Source organism: Oncorhynchus keta, chromosome 28 (genome assembly GCF_023373465.1).
Source record: "Oncorhynchus keta strain PuntledgeMale-10-30-2019 chromosome 28, Oket_V2, whole genome shotgun sequence".
Lineage (NCBI taxonomy): Eukaryota > Metazoa > Chordata > Actinopteri > Salmoniformes > Salmonidae > Oncorhynchus > Oncorhynchus keta.
Genome location: NC_068448.1, coordinates 5693053 through 5713242, shown reverse-complemented (window position 1 = coordinate 5713242; position 20190 = coordinate 5693053). Strand labels below are relative to the sequence as shown.

Sequence of the window (20190 nt, the reverse complement as noted above, 5' to 3'; positions counted from 1 at the left end):
TAGTTAATGTTAATGACAACAGCTACATTATCAACAGGGATTAACCAGCCGTAATGGTAGTTAATGAGAACAGCTACATTATCAACAGGGATTAACCAGCCGTAATGGTAGTTAATGTTAATGACAACAGCTACATTATCAACAGGGATTAACCAGCCGTAATGGTAGTTAATGTTAATGAGAACAGCTACATTATCAACAGGGATTAACCAGAATGGTAGTTAATGAGAAAGCTACATTATCAACAGGGACTAACCAGCCGTAATGGTAGTTAATGTTAATGACAACAGCTACATTATCAACAGGGACCAGCCGTAATGGTAGTTAATGGGAACAGCTACATTATCAACAGGGATTAACCAGTAATGGTAGTTAATGAGAACAGCTAACATTATCAACAGGGATTAACCAGCCGTAATGGTAGTTAATGAGAACAGCTACATTATCAGCATGGGAATGAGAACAGCTAACCAGCCGTAATGGTAGGACTAACCAGCCGTAATGGTAGTTAATGTTAATGACAACAGCTACATTATCAACAGGGACTAACCAGCCGTAATGGTAGTTAATGTTAATGACAACAGCTACATTATCAACAGGGATTAACCAGCCGTAATGGTAGTTAATGTTAATGAGAACAGCTACATTATCAACAGGGACTAACCAGCCGTAATGGTAGTTAATGTTAATGAGAACAGCTACATTATCAACAGGGATTAACCAGCCGTAATGGTAGTTAATGAGAACAGCTACATTATCAACAGGGATTAACCAGCCGTAATGGTAGTTAATGAGAACAGCTACATTATCAACAGGGATTAACCAGCCGTAATGGTAGTTAATGTTAATGAGAACAGCTACATTATCAACAGGGATTAACCAGCCGTAATGGTAGTTAATGAGAACAGCTACATTATCAACAGGGATTAACCAGCCGTAATGGTAGTTAATGAGAACAGCTACATTATCAACAGGGACTAACCAGCCGTAATGGTAGTTAATGTTAATGAGAACAGCTACATTATCAACAGGGATTAACCAGCCGTAATGGTAGTTAATGAATGACAACAGCTACATTATCAACAGGGACTAACCAGCCGTAATGGTAGTTAATGAGAACAGCTACATTATCAACAGGGATTAACCAGCCGTAATGGTAGTTAATGAGAACAGCTACATTATCAACAGGGATTAACCAGCCGTAATGGTAGTTAATGAGAACAGCTACATTATCAACAGGGATTAACCAGCCGTAATGGTAGTTAATGAGAACAGCTACATTATCAACAGGGATTAACCAGCCGTAATGGTAGTTAATGAGAACAGCTACATTATCAACAGGGATTAACCAGCCGTAATGGTAGTTAATGTTAATGAGAATAGTTCCTCAGTGGATTGAGAAAGGCATACAGTGCATTTGGAAAGTACTCAGACCCCTTGACTTTTCCCTTGACCTTCCAGAAGGACAACCATCTCTGCAGCACTTCACCAATCAGACTTTTATGGTAAAGTGGCCAGACGGAAGACACTCCTCAGTAAAAGGCACATGACAGCCTGCTTGGAGTTTTCCAAAAGGCACCTGAAGAATCTCAGACCATGAGAAACAGGATTCTCTATTTCAAGACTGAAACCCCCTTGGGTTGTGCCGTGGAGGAGATCTTCGTGGGCTATACTCGGCCTTGTCTCAGGATGGTAAGTTGGTGGTTGAAGATATCCCTCTAGTGGTGTGGGGGCTGTGCTTTGGCAATGTGGGTGGGGTTATATCCTTCCTGTTTGGCCCTGTCCGGGGTATCATCGGATGGGGCCACAGTGTCTCCTGACCCCTCCTGTCTCAGCCTCCAGTATTTATGCTGCAGTAGTTTGTGTCGAGGGGCTAGGGTCAGTTCGTTATATCTGGAGTACTTCTCCTGTCTTATCCGGTGTCCTGTGTGAATTTAAGTATGCTCTCTGTAATTCTCTCTCTCGGAGGACCTGAGCCCTAGGACCATGCCCCAGGACTACCTGGCATGATGACTCCTTGCAGTCCCCAGTCCACCTGGCCGTCACGTCTGGAGGAAGCATGGCACCATCCCTACGGTGAAGCATGGTGGTGGTGGCAGCATCATGCTGAGGGGATGTTTTTCAGTGGCAGGGACTGGAAGACTAGTCAGGATAAGGGGAAAGATGAAAGGAGCAAAGTACAGAGATCCTTGATGAAAACCTGCTCCAGATCTCTCAGGACCTCAGTCTGGGGCGAAGGTTCACTTTCCAACAGGACAATGAACCCTAAGCACACAGCCAAGACAACGCAGGAGTCGTTTCGGTACAAATCTCTGAATGTCCTTGAGTGGCCCAGCCAGAGCCTGGACTTGAACCCGATCGAACATCTCTGGAAAGACCTGAAAATAGCTTTGCAGCGACACTCCCCATCCAACCTGACAGAGCAGGTGTGCAAAGCTTGTAGCGTCATACCCATGAAGATTCAAGGCTGTAATCTTTGCCCAAAGGTGCTTCAACAAAGTACTGAGCAAAGGGTCTGAATATTTATGGAAATGTGGTCGTTTTTATAAAACTTATTTTTTTATTAGCAAAAATGATGTGATGATGATGATGATGATGTCATTATGTGGTATTGTGTGTGTATATTGATGAGGGGAAAAAACGCGATGTAATCCATTTTAGAATAAGGCTGTAACGTAACAAAATGTGGAAAAAGTCAAGTGGTCTGAATACTTTCTGAAGGCACTGAATCTCAGAGAGGAATATACAAATGCCTGTGTGAGTGTGGGTGAGAGAGTGAGAGTGAGTGAGTGAGTGAGTGGTGTGGTGAGTGAGTGGTGGTGAGTGAGTGGTGGTGAGTGGTGAGTGAGTGAGTGAGTGAGTGAGAGTGAGTGAGAGAGAGAGAGAGAGAGAGAGAGAGCAATGATGGAGCAGAGCAGAAGCTATGGCTTTCGAAGATGGACTATGAGCTAGTGGTGTGAGAGAGTGTGTGTGTGTGTGTGTGTGTCAAGTCTCTACAGAAACGAGTCAAATCCACACAGCATTTAAACGACACAAGCGCCTCTTTGTTTTTTAGCACAATTGAACCCGATCTCTGGAACCAGGTTTACATACTTCATACTTTATTTCAGACGCTTCAAAGTACTGCTTTGGCGTTTAATATCATTCTACTGTGTTTAGGTAATAAAGCATGGGGTCCCTGTGGTGGGATGTGTACCTTGAGAATGACGTCAGGTCGAGAGGCTTCAGCGGGCAGAGAGAGAACATCTCCTCTCATAGTTTGAGTGTGCAGACGATACCGCAGATAGCCTCCATAAGACGAAACCTAAATAGAGATGATTAGAGAGGGATGAGAGGGAGGGAAGGAGAGATGGAGAGAGAGAGAAGGACAGAGAAAAGAGGGGGAGAGCAAGAAGAGACAGAAGACAGGAAGAGACAGAGAGGACAGGAAGAGACAGAAGACAGGAAGAGACAGAAGACAGGAAGAGACAGAGAGGACAGGAAGAGACAGAAGACAGGAAGAGACAGAGAAGACAGGAAGAGACAGAAGACAGAGAAGATAGGAAGAGACAGAGAAGACAGGAAGACAGAAAGACACAGAAGACAGGAAGAGACAGAAGACAGGAAGAGACAGAGAGGACAGGAAGAGACAGAAGACAGGAAGAGACAGAAGACAGAGAAGATAGGAAGAGACAGAGAAGACAGGAAGACACAGACGACAGGAAGAGACAGAAGACAGGAAGAGACAGAGAGGACAGGAAGAGACAGAGAGAAGACAGGAAGAGACAGAAGACAGGAAGAGACAGAAGACAGGAAGAGACAGAGAAGACAGGAAGAGACAGAAGACAGGAAGAGACAGAGAGAAGACAGGAAGAGACAGAACACCGGGAGAGCCAGAGAGTCTTGTGATCAGGCAATAATGCTAGAGGAAGGTTAACTAAGCATGTTCAAAAGGCAAGATAAGCCAGGTGTTATACTCTAAACAAAACAAAGATCCCTATCTCTATACACTCTGTCTGTCTGCACAACCTCTTTTGTGTGTGTGAACTATATATAGTCCTTAGCACTAGTGTAATCTGATGTAGTCTCCTCTTGCTTCTGCAAACCGTCACCACCAACCCTGATGCATTTATTTCACCCACCCCAGCAGCTCCCTCTTCCGCCCTCTCTCTCTCTCCCTCTCCCTCCCTCTCCTGCCCTCTCCCTCCCTCTCCTGCCCTCTCCCGCCCTCTTCAGGCCTCTCCCGGCCTCTTCCGGCCTCTCCTGTTCTCTCCCGCCCTCTCCCTCCCTCTCCTGCCCCTCCCTCCCTCTTCAGGCCTCTCCCTCCCTCTCCCGGCCTATCCTGTTCTCTCCCCGCCCTCTCCCGGCCCCTCTCGGCCTCTCCCTCCCTCTCTCTCCCTCTCCTGCCCTCTCCCGGCCTCTCCCTCCCTCTCCCGCCCTCTTCAGGCCTCTCCCGGTCTCTCCCTCCCTCTCCCGGCCTCTTCCGGCCTCTCCTGTTCTCTCCGCCCTCTCCCGGACCCTCCCGGCCTCTCCTGCCATCTCCCTCCCTCTCCTTCCCTCTCCCGGCCTCTCCCTCCCTCTCCCGGCCTCTTCCGGCCCCTCCCGGCCTCTCCCTCCCTCTCTTGCCCTCTCCCTCTCCTGCCCTCTCCCTCCCTCTCCTTCCCTCTCCCTCCCTCTCCCGGCCTCTTCCGGCCTCTCCCTCCCTATCTTGCCCTCTCCCGGCCTCTCCCTCCCTCCCTCTTCCTCCCTCTCCCGCTCTCTCCCTCCCTCTCCCGCTCTCTCCCTCCCTCTCCCGTCCTCTCCCTCCCTCTCCCGTCCTCTCCCGCCCTCTCCCGCTCTCTCCCTCCCTCTCCCACTCTCTCCCTCCCTCTCCCGGCCTCTTCCGGCCTCTCCCTCCCTATCTTGTCCTCTCCCGGCCTCTCCCTCCCTCTTCCTCCCTCTCCCGCTCTCTCCCTCCCTCTCCCGTCCTCTCCCGTCCTCTCCCTCCCTCTCCCGCCCTCTCCTGCCCTCTCCCGCCCTCTCCCTCCCTCTCCCGCTCTCTCCCTCCCTCTCCCGGCCTCTTCCGGCCTCTCCCTCCCTATCTTGCCCTCTCCCGGCCTCTCCCTCTCTCCCTCCCTCTCCCGCTCTCTCCCTCCCTCTCCCATCCTCTCCCTCCCTCTCCCTCCCTCTCCCTCCCTCTCCCTCCCTCTCCCGCCTGCACAAGTCACAGTTGATCTAATTATTGTTTAACAGCCAATGGGTCAGAGGTGTTAGCCTCATTGCTTTAGCCAGGATAAGACTTGCTAACTGTAAATCTCTTTGGATAAGTGTCTGCTAAATTATTCAAATGTACAAACTCTCTGAACCTGTATGTATGTACATTGAAGAGGAGACAATGCCATTTATATATAACAAGACTATTTCCCACCTTGTCCCCCAGGTACGTTCTAGGAGCGTGCCAGAGGAGGTCTTGGTAGACATCAGGTACGTCACTAAGGTCCGCCTCCACCACATGCTGATCAGGATATACTGTCACAGGAACTTCCTGTCTGTCTGTTCCCAGCAGCACCCAGACCATCATGTCCATCACCTATAGAGATGTTATAATAACATTACATCCTAATATAACACTTCCTGTCTGTCTGTTCCCAGCAGCACCCAGACCATCATGTCCATCACCTATAAAGATGTTATAATAACATTACATCCTAATATAACACTTCCTGTCTGTCTGTTCCCAGCAGCACCCAGACCATCATGTCCATCACCTATAGAGATGTTATAATAACATTACATCCTAATATAACACTTCCTGTCTGTCTGTTCCCAGCAGCACCCAGACCATCATGTCCATCACCTATAGAGATGTTATAATAATATAACACTTCCTGTCTGTCTGTTCCCAGCAGCACCCAGACCATCATGTCCATCACCTATAGAGATGTTATAATAACATTACATCCTAATATAACACTTCCTGTCTGTCTGTTCCCAGCAGCACCCAGACCATCATGTCCATCACCTATAGAGATGTTATAATAACATTACATCCTAATATAACACTTCCTGTCTGTCTGTTCCCAGCAGCACCCAGACCATCATGTCCATCACCTATAGAGATGTTATAATAACATTACATCCTAATATAACACTTCCTGTCTGTCTGTTCCCAGCAGCACCCAGACCATCATGTCCATCACCTATAGAGATGTTATAATAACATTACATCCTAATATAACACTTCCTGTCTGTCTGTTCCCAAATTGTGTTCAGCACCTCAGACCATCATGTAATAATAATAATAATAATAATATATGCCATTTATCAGACCCAATCCCTGTGTGCTGCTTTTATCTCAGTTCGACTTACAATCATGTGTGCATACATTCTCTACCTAGTTGGTCCCAATCCCTGGATCTGAACCCACTACCCTGGCGTTACAATCCCTGCGCCATGCTCTAGTTTGTATCCAACTGAGCTACAGGACCATCATGTCCATCACCTATAGAGATGTTATCATAACATTACATCCTAATATAATCCCTGTTCCTGTCTGTCTGTTCCCAATCAGCTGTGTGCTGTAGACCATCATGTCCATCACCTATAGAGATGTTATAATAACATTACATCCTAATATAACACTTCCTGTCTGTCTGTTCCCAGCAGCACCCAGACCATCATGTCCATCGCCTGGGGATTATACAGATTATATATTACAAAACATAGTAATGTTAATATGTATGAACAATTTTTACTTAAACCACACAGCTTTGATTCAAAACATGCTAAATTGTGTTCGTAGCACATCTCCTGATGGGCAAAATATGGATCTGTTGAGCAAACACACAAACTATAAGCATAACCCCGTGTCTGCTGTCCTTCTACCTCGGTTCGTACCCAATCCCTGTGTGCTGTACTGTCCTCTACCTCAGTTCGTACCCAATCCCTGTGTGCTGTACTGTCCTCTACCTCAGTTCGTACCCAATCCCTGTGTGCTGTACTGTCCTCTACCTCAGTTCGTACCCAATCCCTGTGTGCTGTACTGTCCTCTACCTCAGTTCGTATCCAATCCCTGTGTGCTGTACTGTCCTCTACCTCAGTTCGTATCCAATCCCTGTGTGCTGTACTGTCCAATCCCCCTGTGTGCTGTACTGTCCTCTACCTCAGTTCGTATCCAATCCCTGTGTGCTGTACTGTCCTCTACCTCAGTTCGTCCCAATCCCTGTGTGCTGTACTGTCCCTCTACCTCAGTTCGTACCCAATCCCTGTGTGCTGTACTGTCCTCTACCTCAGTTCGTACCCAATCCCTGTGTGCTGTACTGTCCTCTACCTCAGTTCGTACCCAATCCCTGTGTGCTGTACTGTCCTCTACCTCAGTCCGTCGTTTCTCTGAGCTGCGACAGCGGTTGGTGGCTCCGAAACAGAAACAGGAAGTGCAGCCTTTAGGGTTGGTGGGGTCAAGGTGGAAGGTATCCACTCTGCACTGGTCACAACGACCATCCTGGACATTCTCCTGAAAAAAAAAGGAAAGTGAGAAAGTCTTCTCCTTGGCCGATAACGTCCTGGTGAGGATCTGCTCCCTGGTTGAACATATCCAACTTCGAAGGACCATCAAAAATGAAATAACTTAATCTGCCTCTAAATACCAATCTACGGGCACAGAAAAAGAAATGGCCAGCCTTTAAAAAAAAAAAAGATTCATTATGTTATGGAGCAGAGAGAGGAAATACATTTTACATTGACATTAAAGTAAATTTCACACAGACAGTAGGGTGGAGTTCACACAGACAGTAGGGTGGAGTTCACACAGACAGTAGGGTGGAGTTCACACAGACAGTAGGGTGGAGTTCACACAGACAGTAGGGTGGAGTTCACACAGACGGTAGGGTGGAGTTCACACAGACAGTAGGGTGGAGTTCACACAGACAGTAGGGTGGAGTTCACACAGACAGTAGGGTGGAGTTCACACAGACAGTAGGGTGGAGTTCACACAGACAGGAGGGTGGAGTTCACACAGACAGGAGGGTGGAGTTCACACAGACAGTTGGGTGGAGTTCACACAGACAGTAGGGTGGAGTTCACACAGACAGGAGGGTGGAGTTCACACAGACAGTTGGGTGGAGTTCACACAGACAGTAGGGTGGAGTTCACACAGACAGTAGGGTGGAGTTCACACAGACAGTAGGGTGGAGTTCACACAGACAGTAGGGTGGAGTTCACACAGACAGTAGGGTGGAGTTCACACAGACAGGAGGGTGGAGTTCACACAGACAGGAGGGTGGAGTTCACACAGACAGTTGGGTGGAGTTCACACAGACAGTAGGGTGGAGTTCACACAGACAGGAGGGTGGAGTTCACACAGACAGTTGGGTGGAGTTCACACAGACAGTAGGGTGGAGTTCACACAGACAGGAGGGTGGAGTTCACACAGACAGTAGGGTGGAGTTCACACAGACAGGAGGACAGGAGGGTGGAGTTCACACAGACAGTTGGGTGGAGTTCACACAGACAGTAGGGTGGAGTTCACACAGACAGTTGGGTGGAGTTCACACAGACAGACAGGAGGGTGGAGTTCACACAGACAGGAGGCTGGAGTTCACACAGACAGTAGGGTGGAGTTCACACAGACAGGAGGGTGGAGTTCACACAGACAGTAGGGTGGAGTTCACACAGACGGTAGGGTGGAGTTCACACAGACAGTAGGGTGGAGTTCACACAGACAGGAGGGTGGAGTTCACACAGACAGGAGGGTGGAGTTCACACAGACAGTAGGGTGGAGTTCACACAGACAGGAGGGTGGAGTTCACACAGACAGTAGGGTGGAGTTCACACAGACAGTAGGGTGGAGTTCACACAGACAGGAGGCTGGAGTTCACACAGACAGTAGGGTGGAGTTCACACAGACAGGAGGGTGGAGTTCACACAGACAGTAGGGTGGAGTTCACACAGACGGTAGGGTGGAGTTCACACAGACAGTAGGGTGGAGTTCACACAGACAGGAGGGTGGAGTTCACACAGACAGGAGGGTGGAGTTCACACAGACAGTAGAGTGGAGTTCACACATACAGGAGGGTGGAGTTCACACAGACAGTAGGGTGGAGTTCACACAGACAGGAGGGTGGAGTTCACACAGACAGTAGGGTGGAGTTCACACAGACAGGAGGGTGGAGTTCACACAGACAGTAGGGTGGAGTTCACACAGACAGTAGGGTGGAGTTCACACAGACAGTAGGGTGGAGTTCACACAGACGGTAGGGTGGAGTTCACACAGACAGTAGGGTGGAGTTCACACAGACAGTAGGGTGGAGTTCACACATACAGGAGGGTGGAGTTCACACAGACAGTAGGGTGGAGTTCACACAGACAGTAGGGAGTATGGACACAGACAGTAGGGAGTGTGGACACAGACAGTAGGGAGTAGGGACACAGACAGTAGGGAGTATGGACACAGACAGTAGGGAGTAGGGACACAGACAGTAGGGAGTAGGGACACAGACAGTAGGGAGTAGGGACACAGACAGGAGGGAGTAGGGACACAGACAGTAGGGAGTATGGACACAGACCGTAGGGAGTATGGACACAGACAGTAGGGAGTATGGACACAGACAGTAGGGAGTCGGGACACAGACAGTAGGGTAGAGTTCAGACAGACAGTAGGGAGTATGGACACACAGTTGGGACACAGACAGTAGGGAGTAGGGACACAGACAGTAGGGAGTAGGGCCACAGGTAGTAGGGAGTATGGACACACAGTTGGGACACAGACAGTAGGGAGTATGGACACACAGTTGGGACACAGACAGTAGGGAGTAGGGACACAGACAGTAGGGAGTATGGACACAGACAGTAGGGACACAGAGTAGGGACACAGAGTAGGGACACAGAGTAGGGACACGGACAGTAGGAAGTAGGGACACAGACAGTAGGGACACAGACAGTAGGGAGTATGGACACAGACAGTAGGGACACAGAGTAGGGACACAGAGTAGGGACACGGACAGTAGGAAGTAGGGACACGGACAGTAGGAAGTAGGGACACAGACAGTAGGGAGTATGGACACAGACAGTAGGGAGTAGGGACACAGACAGTAGGGAGTAGGGACACAGACAGTAGGGAGTATGGACACAGACAGTAGGGAGTATGGACACAGAGTAGGGACACAGACAGTAGGGAGTATGGACACAGACAGTAGGGAGTAGGGACACAGACAGTAGGGAGTATGGACACAGACAGTAGGGAGTATGGACACAGAGTAGGGACACAGACAGTAGGGAGTATGGACACAGACAGTAGGGAGTATGGACACAGACAGTAGGGAGTAGGGACACAGACAGGAGGGAGTATGGACACAGACAGTAGGGAGTATGGACACAGACAGTAGGGAGTAGGGACACAGACAGGAGGGAGTATGGACACAGAGTAGGGACACATAGTAGGGACACAGACAGGAGGGAGTATGGACACAGACAGTAGGGAGTATGGACACAGACAGGAGGGAGTGTGGACACAGACAGTAGGGAGTATGGACACAGACCGTAGGGAGTATGGACACAGAGTAGGGACACAGACAGTAGGGAGTATGGACACAGACAGTAGGGAGTATGGACACAGAGTAGGGACACAGACAGTAGGGAGTATGGACACAGACAGTAGGGAGTATGGACACAGACAGTAGGGAGTATGGACACAGACAGTAGGGAGTAGGGACACAGACAGTAGGGAGTAGGGACACAGACAGTAGGGTAGAGTTCACACAGACAGTAGGGAGTAGGGACACAGACAGTAGGGAGTATGGACACAGACAGTAGGGAGTAGGGACACAGACAGTAGGGACACAGACAGTAGGGACACAGACAGTAGGGACACAGACAGTAGGGAGTAGGGACACAGACAGGAGGGAGTAGGGACACAGACAGTAGGGAGTATGGACACAGACAGGAGGGAGTATGGACACAGACAGTAGGGAGTAGGGACACAGACAGTAGGGACACAGACAGTAGGGACACAGACAGTAGGGACACAGACAGTAGGGAGTAGGGACACAGACAGTAGGGAGTAGGGACACAGACAGGAGGGAGTATGGACACAGACAGTAGGGAGTAGGGACACAGACAGTAGGGAGTAGGGACACAGACAGGAGGGAGTATGGACACAGACAGGAGGTCTGACCTTGCAGAGGCATCGTCCCGTGTAAGAGTCACACACTTCCTCCTCTGTCCCCGCGTCGTTGCAGTCACATGGCCTACAGTTGGGGTAACCATAGAAACCATGGGTGCAGCGATCACACTGACGACCAATGATGTTGTTCTTGCATCTGAAAGACGAAAACAAACCAGTCAGTCAGTAGATGACATCACAGTACAGAGAGAATATTCATTATGAACCAGTCAGTCAGTAGATGACATCACAGTGCAGAGAGAATATTCATTATGAACCAGTCAGTCAGTAGATGACATCACAGTGGAGAGAGAATATTCATTATGAACCAGTCAGTCAGTAGATGACATCACAGTACAGAGAGAATATTCATGATGAACCAGTCAGTCAGTCAGTAGATGACATCACAGTACAGAGAGAATATTCATGATGAACCAGTCAGTCAGTCAGTAGATGACATCACAGTACAGAGAGAATATGCATTATGAACCAGTTTGTCAGTAGATGACATCACAGAACAGAGAGCATATTCATTATGAACCAGTCAGTCAGTAGATGACATCACAGTACAGTACAGAGATAATATTCATGATGAACCAGTCAGTCAGTAGATGACATCACAGTACAGAGATAATATTCATGATGAACCTGTCAGTCAGTATTATTAGATGACGTCACAGTACAGAGAGAATATGCATTATGAACCAGTCAGTCAGTAGATGACATCACAGTACAGAGAGAATATTCATTATGAACCAGTCAGTCAGTAGATGACATCACAGTACAGAGAGAATATTCATTATGAACCAGTCAGTCAGTAGATGACATCACAGTACAGAGAGAATATGCATTATGAACGACAGTAGACGGGCGGCAGGGTAGCCTAGTGGTTAGAGCATTGGACTAGTAACCGAAAGGTTGCAAGTTCAAATCCCCGAGCTGACAAGGTACAAAATCTGTCGTTCTGCCCACTGTTCCTAGGCCGTCATTGAAAATAAGAATTTGTTCTTAACTGACTTGCCTGGTTAAATAAAAAAATTTGTTATGATGATTCTCACTTTGATTGATTGCAGAGTTTCTCCAAAGACAATAATCACTCCAAATGTGTGTGTGTGTGTGTGTTGTGTGTGTTGTGTGTGTTGTGTGTGTTGTGTGTGTTGTGTGTGTTGTGTGTGTTGTGTGTGTTGTGTGTGTTGTGTGTGTTGTGTGTGTGTGTGTGTGTGTGTGTGTGTGTGTGTGCGTCTGTTTGGGTGGGTGTGCATGTCTGTTTGTGTGCGTGTGCATGCGTCTGTTTGGGTGTGTGTGTGTGCATGCGTCTGTTTGGGTGTGTGTATCAGTGCCAGGTGTCAGTGCTCCAGGCAGCAGGCTGATATAAGGCCTACAGCTACACAGCTATAGAGAGATGCTTTACAGACACCCCTGTCATGGCAACACACACATTCCTGCTGAGATTGGGAACGGAGCTGAACAATTTGACATGCAGAATGTCTTTATATCAGGATGCTCACAGAGGAAAGGAGAGGAGGAGAGGAGGGGAAGAGAGGGGAGGGGAAGGGGGGAGGGGAGGAGAGGGAGGGGAAAGGGAGAGATGAGAGGGGAGGAGGAGAGGAGGAGAGGGGAGGGGAGAGGGGATGGAGAGGAGGGGAAGAGAGGGGAGAGGGAGGGGAGGGGAAGAGAGGGGAGGAGGAGGGAGGGGAGGAAGATGAGAGGGAGGAAAGGAGAGGGGAGGAGAGGGGAGGAGAGGGAGGGGAAGAGAGGGGAGGAGAGGGGAGGAAAGGAGAGGGGAGGAGAGGGGAGGAAAGGGAGAGTTCAAGAGGCTCATCTGATGCCTTGTCCTCAGTCCTCCTGACCTATAGGAGTACTGAATGTCTTTTCATTCAATCTTTATAACTCCTAGGTTACAGCACCCAAAGATGTACCGATGTCTCCGTTTAAGAGTTGAGCAGGCCAGATGTCTCCGTTTAAGAGTTGAGCAGGCCAGATGTCTCCGTTTAAGAGTTGAGCAGGCCAGATGTCTCCGTTTAAGAGTTGAGCAGGCCAGATGTCTCCGTTTAAGAGTTGAGCAGGCCAGATGTCTCCGTTTAAGAGTTGAGCAGGTCAGATGTCTCCGTTTAAGAGTTGAGCAGGCCAGATGTATCAATGTCTCTAGAACCCCGCCTCTAGAATCCCGCCACTAGAACTCCACCCCTAGAACCCCGCCGCTAGAACCCCGCCGCTAGAACCCAGTTGGCCACAGGTACTTTAGTTGGTTTTACCTGCACTGTCCACTATCGGTGTCACAGCTGACGTCGGGGGTGGTGACCCCAGGACGGGAACAGTTGCAGACCTCACAGCCGACCAGAGGATGACAGCCGAACGTCTGGGGCTCACACTGGATACACTCTGGGAGCAGGGTCCTCGGTGGGCAGATACAGTCTCCAGTCACCGGCTCACACAGCCGTGTACCACACTGACACGCTGCAGGGGAGAGGAGAGGAGAGGGAGAGGAGAGGAGAGGAGAGGAGAGGAGAGGAGAGGAGAGGAGAGTTAGTGTGGTGTAGAAGTGAATGAATACAAGGACATACAGTACAATAAGCATATTCAGTTCTCCCTCCTCCTCAAACCCATCCCACCTCCCTCATCCCTCATCCCACCCCCCTCCTCACCATCCCCCATCACTCCTCCCTCAACACCGCTCCCTCCATCCCTCCTCACTTCTCCCCCATCCTTCCTCCCTCCTCCCTCCTCCTCCATCCCTTCTCCCTCCTCCTAGACATTAAACTAAACGACATTCAGCCAGGCCCTGTGTAGTGACTCACCTCTACAGTTGGGGAACCCCCAGTAGCCCGTGGCACACTGTGAGCAGTCCCTGCCGATGACGTTCGGTCTGCACTGGCACTGCCCACCGAAGGGTTGACAGGTATCGCTGTCCGCGCCCACCTCATGGCACCCGCAGGGCAAGGCACCGTTGTTGAAGAACGCAGAGAGAGAGATGGCTGAACCACGACAGAATGGAGAGGCTGTGGCAGGACTGGAGAGGGTGGAGGGTGGAGAGAGAGGGGGGACAAAGGAACATGGGAGGAGAGGTTATTCACACTTCAGTGAGTTTCTAGTGAGTCTCTAGTGAGTCACTAGTGAATCTCTAGTGAGTCTCTGGTGAATCTCTAGTGAGTCTCTAGTGAGTCACTAGTGAATCTCTAGTGAGTCTCTAGTGAGTCTCTAGTGAGCCTCTAGTGAGGTTCTAGTGAGATTATAGTGAGTCTCTAGTGAGTCTCTAGTAAGTCTCTAGTGAGTCTCTAGTGAGTCTCCAGCGAGTCTCTAGTAAGTCTCTAGTGAGTCTCTAGTGAATGTCTAGTGAGTCTCTAGTGAGTCTCTAGTAAGTCTCTAGTGAGTCTCTAGTGAATGTCTAGTGAGTCTCTAGTGAGTCTCTAGTGAGTCTCTAGTGACAGACGATTAGCTGTCCAGCTACTGACCGGGTGAGATTTGGTTCTGGGTACTGAAATTCAATTTGAGCAAGTATATCTGTTCAGCTGTTTAGCAACAACTACTGTCACTTGTATTAGCTTTTAACAACATCAATACAGACACAGAAATGCTGTACAGTAAACTCACTTGATGTAGAAGCTGTTCTGTCCACAGTTGCTGATGAAGTCATATGATTTGTCCAGAGGTTCTTCAGACAGATAACTGTAGCTGTAGCTGCTCTCTGGTACCACCAGAACATAGTCCTGACACACACAATGATGGTAGGTTATATAGCTTCTATAGGCTATATGGATTCTATAGGTTATATAGATTCTATAGGTTATATAGATTCTATAGGTTATATAGATTCTATAGGTTGTATAGATTCTATAGGTTGTATAGATTCTATAGGTTATATAGATTCTATAGGTTGTATAGATTCTATAGGTTGTATAGATTCTATGAGTTTTATAGATTCCATAGCTTGTATAGATTCTATAGGTTATATAGATTCTATAGGTTATATAGATTCTATAGGTTGTATAGATTCTATAGGTTGTATAGATTCTATGAGTTGTATAGATTCCATAGCTTGTATAGATTCTATAGGTTATATAGATTTCATAGCTTGTATATATTCCATAGGTTATATAGATTCTATAGGTTATATAGATTCCATAGCTTGTATATATTCCATAGGTTATATAGATTCTACAGGTTGTATAGATTCTATAGGTTATATAGATTCTATAGGTTATATAGATTCCATAGGTTATAGGTTATATAGATTCCATAGGTTGTATAGATTATATAGGTTCTATAGGTTGTATAGATTCCATAGGTTATATAGACTCCATAGGTTGTATATATTCTATTGGTTGTATAGATTCTATAGGATCTATATATTCCATAGGTTGTATAGATTCTATCGGATGTATAGATTCCATAGGTTGTATAGATTCCATAGGTTGTATAGATTCCATAGGTTATATAGATTCTATCGGATGTATAGGTTCCATAGGTTGTATAGATTCCATAGGTTATATAGACTCCATAGGTTATATAGACTCCATAGGTTATATAGACTCCATAGGTTGTATAGGTTGTATATATTCTATAGTTAGTATTTATTCTATAGGTAATATATTCCATAGGTTGTATAAATTCTATTGGATGTATAGATTCTATAGGTCATATATACATAGGTTGTATAGATTCTATAGGTTATATAAATTAAATTGGTTCTGTAATTTCCATAGGTTATATAGATTCTATAGATTCTACAGACTGTATTTATTATATAGGTTGTATATATTCCATAGGTTATATAGATTCTATAGATTCTACAGACTGTATTTATTATATAGGTTATATATATTCCATAGGTTATATAGATTCTATATGTTCTATAGATTCTATAGGTTATATAGATTAAATTGGTTCTGTAGATTCCAAAGGTTATATAGATTATATAGGTTCTATAGATTCCAGAGGCTATATAGATTGTATAGGTTTTATTGGTCATATATATTCCATAGGTTATATAGATTCTATAGATTCTATAGACTGTATAGATTCTATAGGTTCTATAGATTGTATAGGTTATATAGATTCCATAGGTTGTTCACCACCAGAACTTAGTCCTAATAGAAACATAAGTAACAGGTATAAATTAGAAATGTATAATTTTTGTTTTTTAATCCAGAGTTCTGCAGTAGTAGACAGCCGTTACAAGTAGTAGTGTAGTTTATTTCTTACTGTGACAAGGTGAGGTTTGGTGTGAGAGACCAGGTGAGGTTTGGTGTGAGAGACAAGATGAGGTTTGGTGTGAGAGACAAGGTGAGGTTTGGTGTGAGAGACAATGTGAGGTTTGGTGTGAGAGACAAGGTGAGGTTTGGTGTGAGAGACAAGGTGAGGTTTGGTGTGAGAGACAAGGTGAGGTTTGGTGTGAGAGACAAGGTGAGGTTTGGTGTGAGAGACAAGGTGAGGTTTGGTGTGAGAGACAAGGTGAGGTTTGGTGTGAGAGACAAGGTGAGGTTTGGTGTGAGAGACAATGTGAGGTTTGGTTATATGTGAGGTTTGGTGTGAGAGACAATGTGAGGTTTGGTGTGAGAGACAAGGTGAGGTTTGGTGTGAGAGACAAGGTGAGGTTTGGTGTGAGAGACAAGGTGAGGTTTGGTGTGAGAGACAAGTATTATATAGTTAGGTTTGGTGTGAGAGACAAGGTGAGGTTTATGTGAGAGACAAGGTGAGGTTTGTGTAGAGACAAGGTGATTTGGTGTGAGAGACAAGGTGAGGTTATATGTGAGAGACAAGGTGAGGTTTGGTGTGAGAGACAAGGTGAGGTTTAGAGACAAGGTGAGGTTTATGTATAGACAAGGTGAGGTTTGGTGTAGAGACAAGGTGAGGTTTGGTGTGAGAGACAATGTGAGGTTTGGTGTGAGATTCAATAGGTTTGGTGTAGAGACAAGGTGAGGTTTGGTGTGAGAGACAATGTGAGGTTTGGTGTGAGAGACAATGTGAGGTTTGGTGTGAGAGACAAGGTGAGGTTTGGTGAGAGACAAGGTGAGGTTTGGTGTGAGAGACAAGGTGAGGTTTGGTGTGAGAGACAAGGTGAGGTTTGGTGTGAGAGACAATGTGAGGTTTGGTGTGAGAGACAATGTGAGGTTTGGTGTGAGAGACAATGTGAGGTTTGTGTGAGAGACAATGAGGTTTGGTGTAGAGTTGAGGTTTGGTGTGAGAGACAAGGTGAGGTTTGGTGTGAGAGACAAGATTTGGTGTGAGAGACAAGGTGAGGTTTGGTCATATAGACAAGGTGAGGTTTGGTGTGAGAGACAAGGTGAGGTTTGGTGTGATTCAAGGTGAGGTTTGGTGTGAGAGACAAGGTGAGGTTTGGTGTGAGAGACAAGGTGAGGTTTGGTGTGAGAGACAAGGTTTTGGTGTGAGAGACAAGGTGAGGTTTGGTGTATAGACAAGAGGTTTGGTGTGAGAGACAAGGTGAGGTTTGGTGTGAGAGACAAGGTGAGGTTTGGTGTGAGAGACAAGTGAGGTTTGGTGTGAGAGACAATGTGAGGTTTGGTGTGAGAGACAAGGTGAGGTTTGGTAATGAGAAACAAGGTGAGTTTGGTGTGAGAGACAAGGTAGGTTTGGTTGAGAAAGGTGAGGTTTGGTGTGAGAGACAAGGTGAGGTTTGGTGAGAGACAATGAGGTTTGGTGTGAGAGACAATTGAGGTTTGGTGTGAGAGACAAGTGAGTTTGCAGTGTGAGGTTTGGTGTGAAGACAAGGTGAGTTTTGGTGTGAGAGACAATGTGAGGTTTGAGGTGAGGTTTGGTGTGAGAGACAAGGTGAGGTTTGGTGTGAGAGACAAGGTTTGGTGTGAGAGACAAGGTGAGGTTTGGGTGAGGTTTGGTGAGAGACAATTTGAGGTTTGATGTGAGAGACAATGTGAGGTTTGGTGTGAGAGACAAGGTGAGGTTTGGTGTGAGAGACAAGGTGAGGTTTGGTGTGAGAGACAAGGTGAGGTTTGGTGTGAGAGACAAGGTGAGGTTTGGTGTGAGAGACAAGGTGAGGTTTGGTGTGAGAGACAAGGTGAGGTTTGGTGTGAGAGACAAGGTGAGGTTTGGTGTGAGAGACAAGGTGAGGTTTGGTGTGAGAGACAAGGTGAGGTTTGGTGTGAGAGACAAGGTGAGGTTTGGTGTGAGAGACAAGGTGAGGTTTGGTGTGAGAGACAAGGTGAGGTTTGGTGTGAGAGACAAGGTGAGGTTTGGTGTGAGAGACAAGGTGAGGTTTGGTGAGAGAGACAAGGTGAGGTTTGGTGTGAGAGACAATGTGAGGTTTGGTGTGAGAGACAAGGTGAGGTTTGGTGTGAGAGACAAGGTGAGGTTTGGTGTGAGAGACAAGGTGAGGTTTGGTGTGAGAGACAAGGTGAGGTTTGGTGTGAGAGACAAGGTGAGGTTTGGTGAGGACAAGGTGAGGTTTGGTGTGAGAGACAATGTGAGGTTTGGTGTGAGAGACAAGGTGAGGTTTGGTGTGAGAGACAATGTGAGGTTTGGTGTGAGAGACAATGTGAGGTTTGGTGTGAGAGACAAGGTGAGGTTTGGTGTGAGACAAGGTGAGGTTTGGTGTGAGAGACAAGGTGAGGTTTGGTGTGAGAGGTTTGGTGTGAGACAAGGTGAGGTTTGGTGTGAGAGACAAGGTGAGGTTTGGTGTGAGAGACAAGGTGAGGTTTGGTGTGAGAGACAAGGTGAGGTTTGGTGTGAGAGACAAGGTGAGGTTTGGTGTGAGAGACAAGGTGAGGTTTGGTGTGAGAGACAAAGGTGAGGTTTGGTGTGAGAGACAAGGTGAGGTTTGGTGTGAGAGACAAGGTGAGGTTGAGGTTTGGTGTGAGAGACAAGGTGAGGTTTGGTGTGAGAGACAATGTGAGGTTTGGTGTGAGAGACAAGGTGAGGTTTGGTGTGAGAGACAAGGTGAGGTTTGGTGTGAGAGACAAGGTGAGGTTTGGTGTGAGAGACAAGGTGAGGTTTGGTGTGAGAGACAAGGTGAGGTTTGGTGTGAGAGACAAGGTGAGGTTTGGTGTGAGAGACAAGGTGAGGTTTGGTGTGAGAGACAAGGTGAGGTTTGGTGTGAGAGACAAGGTGAGGTTTGGTGTGAGAGACAATGTGAGGTTTGGTGTGAGAGACAAGGTGAGGTTTGGTGTGATGAGGTTTGGTGTGAACAATGTGAGGCAAGTGAGTTTGGTGTGAGAGACAAAGGTTTGGTGTAGAGACAATGAGGTTTGGCCTACCCCGACAAAGGTTTGGTGTGAGAGACAATGTGAGGTTTGGTGTGAGAGACAATGTGAGGTTTGGGATGAGAGACAAGGTGAGGTTTGGTGATAGACAAGCCTTTGGTGTCGAACAAGGGAGGTTTGCAATGTGAGCCTCTGTGAGACAAGGTGAGATGCAATGTGAGGTTTGGTGTGAGAGACAAGGTGAGCCACTGTGAGAGACAAGGTGAGTTTGTGTGAGAGACAAGGTGAGGTTTGGTGTGAGAGACAAGGTGAGGTTTGGTGAGAGACAAGGTGAGGTTTGGTGTGAGAGACAAGGTGAGGTTTGGTGTGAGAGACAATGTGAGTTTGGTGTGAGAGACAAGGTGAGGTTTGGTGTGAGAGACAATGTGAGGTTTTGCCAAGGTGAGGTTTGGGTGAGAGACCTGGACAAGTGAGGAAGACAAGGTGAGGTTTGGTGTGAGAGACAAGTTTTGGTGTGAGAGACAAGTGAGGTTTGGTGTGAGACAAGGTGATTTGGTGTCAATGTCGGAGAGACAGAAGGTTTGCTGTGAGGACAACCATTTGGTGTGAACCAAGGTGAGGGACAAGGTGAGGTTTGGCGTGTGGACAAGGTGAGCCTGGTGTGAGAGACAATGTGAGGTTTGGTGTGAGAGACAATGAGGTTTGGTGTGAGAGACAATGTGAGGTTTGGTGTGAGACAATGTGAGGTTTGGTGTGAGAGACAAGGTGAGGTTTGGTGTGAAACAAGGTGAGGTTTGGTGTGAGAGACAAGGTGAGGTTTGTGTGAAACAAGATTTGGTGTGAAGACAAGGTGAGGTTTGGTGTGAGAGACAATGTGAGTTTGGTGTGAAACAAGGTGAG

At 47.3% G+C, this 20190-nt stretch overlaps 1 protein-coding gene and 1 long non-coding RNA gene across 5 annotated transcripts in view; one reads left to right on the top strand and one right to left on the bottom strand.

The window, feature by feature from the left end:
• LOC118359423 (laminin subunit alpha-5-like) overlaps window positions 1–20190 on the bottom strand; it is a 301123-nt gene that overhangs the window by 103660 nt on the left and 177273 nt on the right. Inside the window, 7 exon segments of the mRNA XM_052484170.1 lie at window positions 3197–3304; window positions 5387–5548; window positions 7331–7471; window positions 11129–11273; window positions 13372–13573; window positions 13915–14126; window positions 14708–14823. Coding sequence (XP_052340130.1) covers window positions 3197–3304; window positions 5387–5548; window positions 7331–7471; window positions 11129–11273; window positions 13372–13573; window positions 13915–14126; window positions 14708–14823 — 1086 coding nt within the window.
• Window positions 16423–19243, top strand: LOC127913119 (uncharacterized). Of its 4 annotated transcripts, none has more exons than XR_008084773.1 (3): window positions 16423–16620; window positions 17203–17250; window positions 19225–19243. It is a non-coding gene; the product is annotated as an uncharacterized LOC127913119 (long non-coding RNA). The 4 variants fall into 4 exon arrangements; XR_008084774.1 differs by lacking the exon at window positions 19225–19243 and adding an exon at window positions 18560–18578; XR_008084775.1 differs by lacking the exon at window positions 19225–19243 and adding an exon at window positions 18395–18413.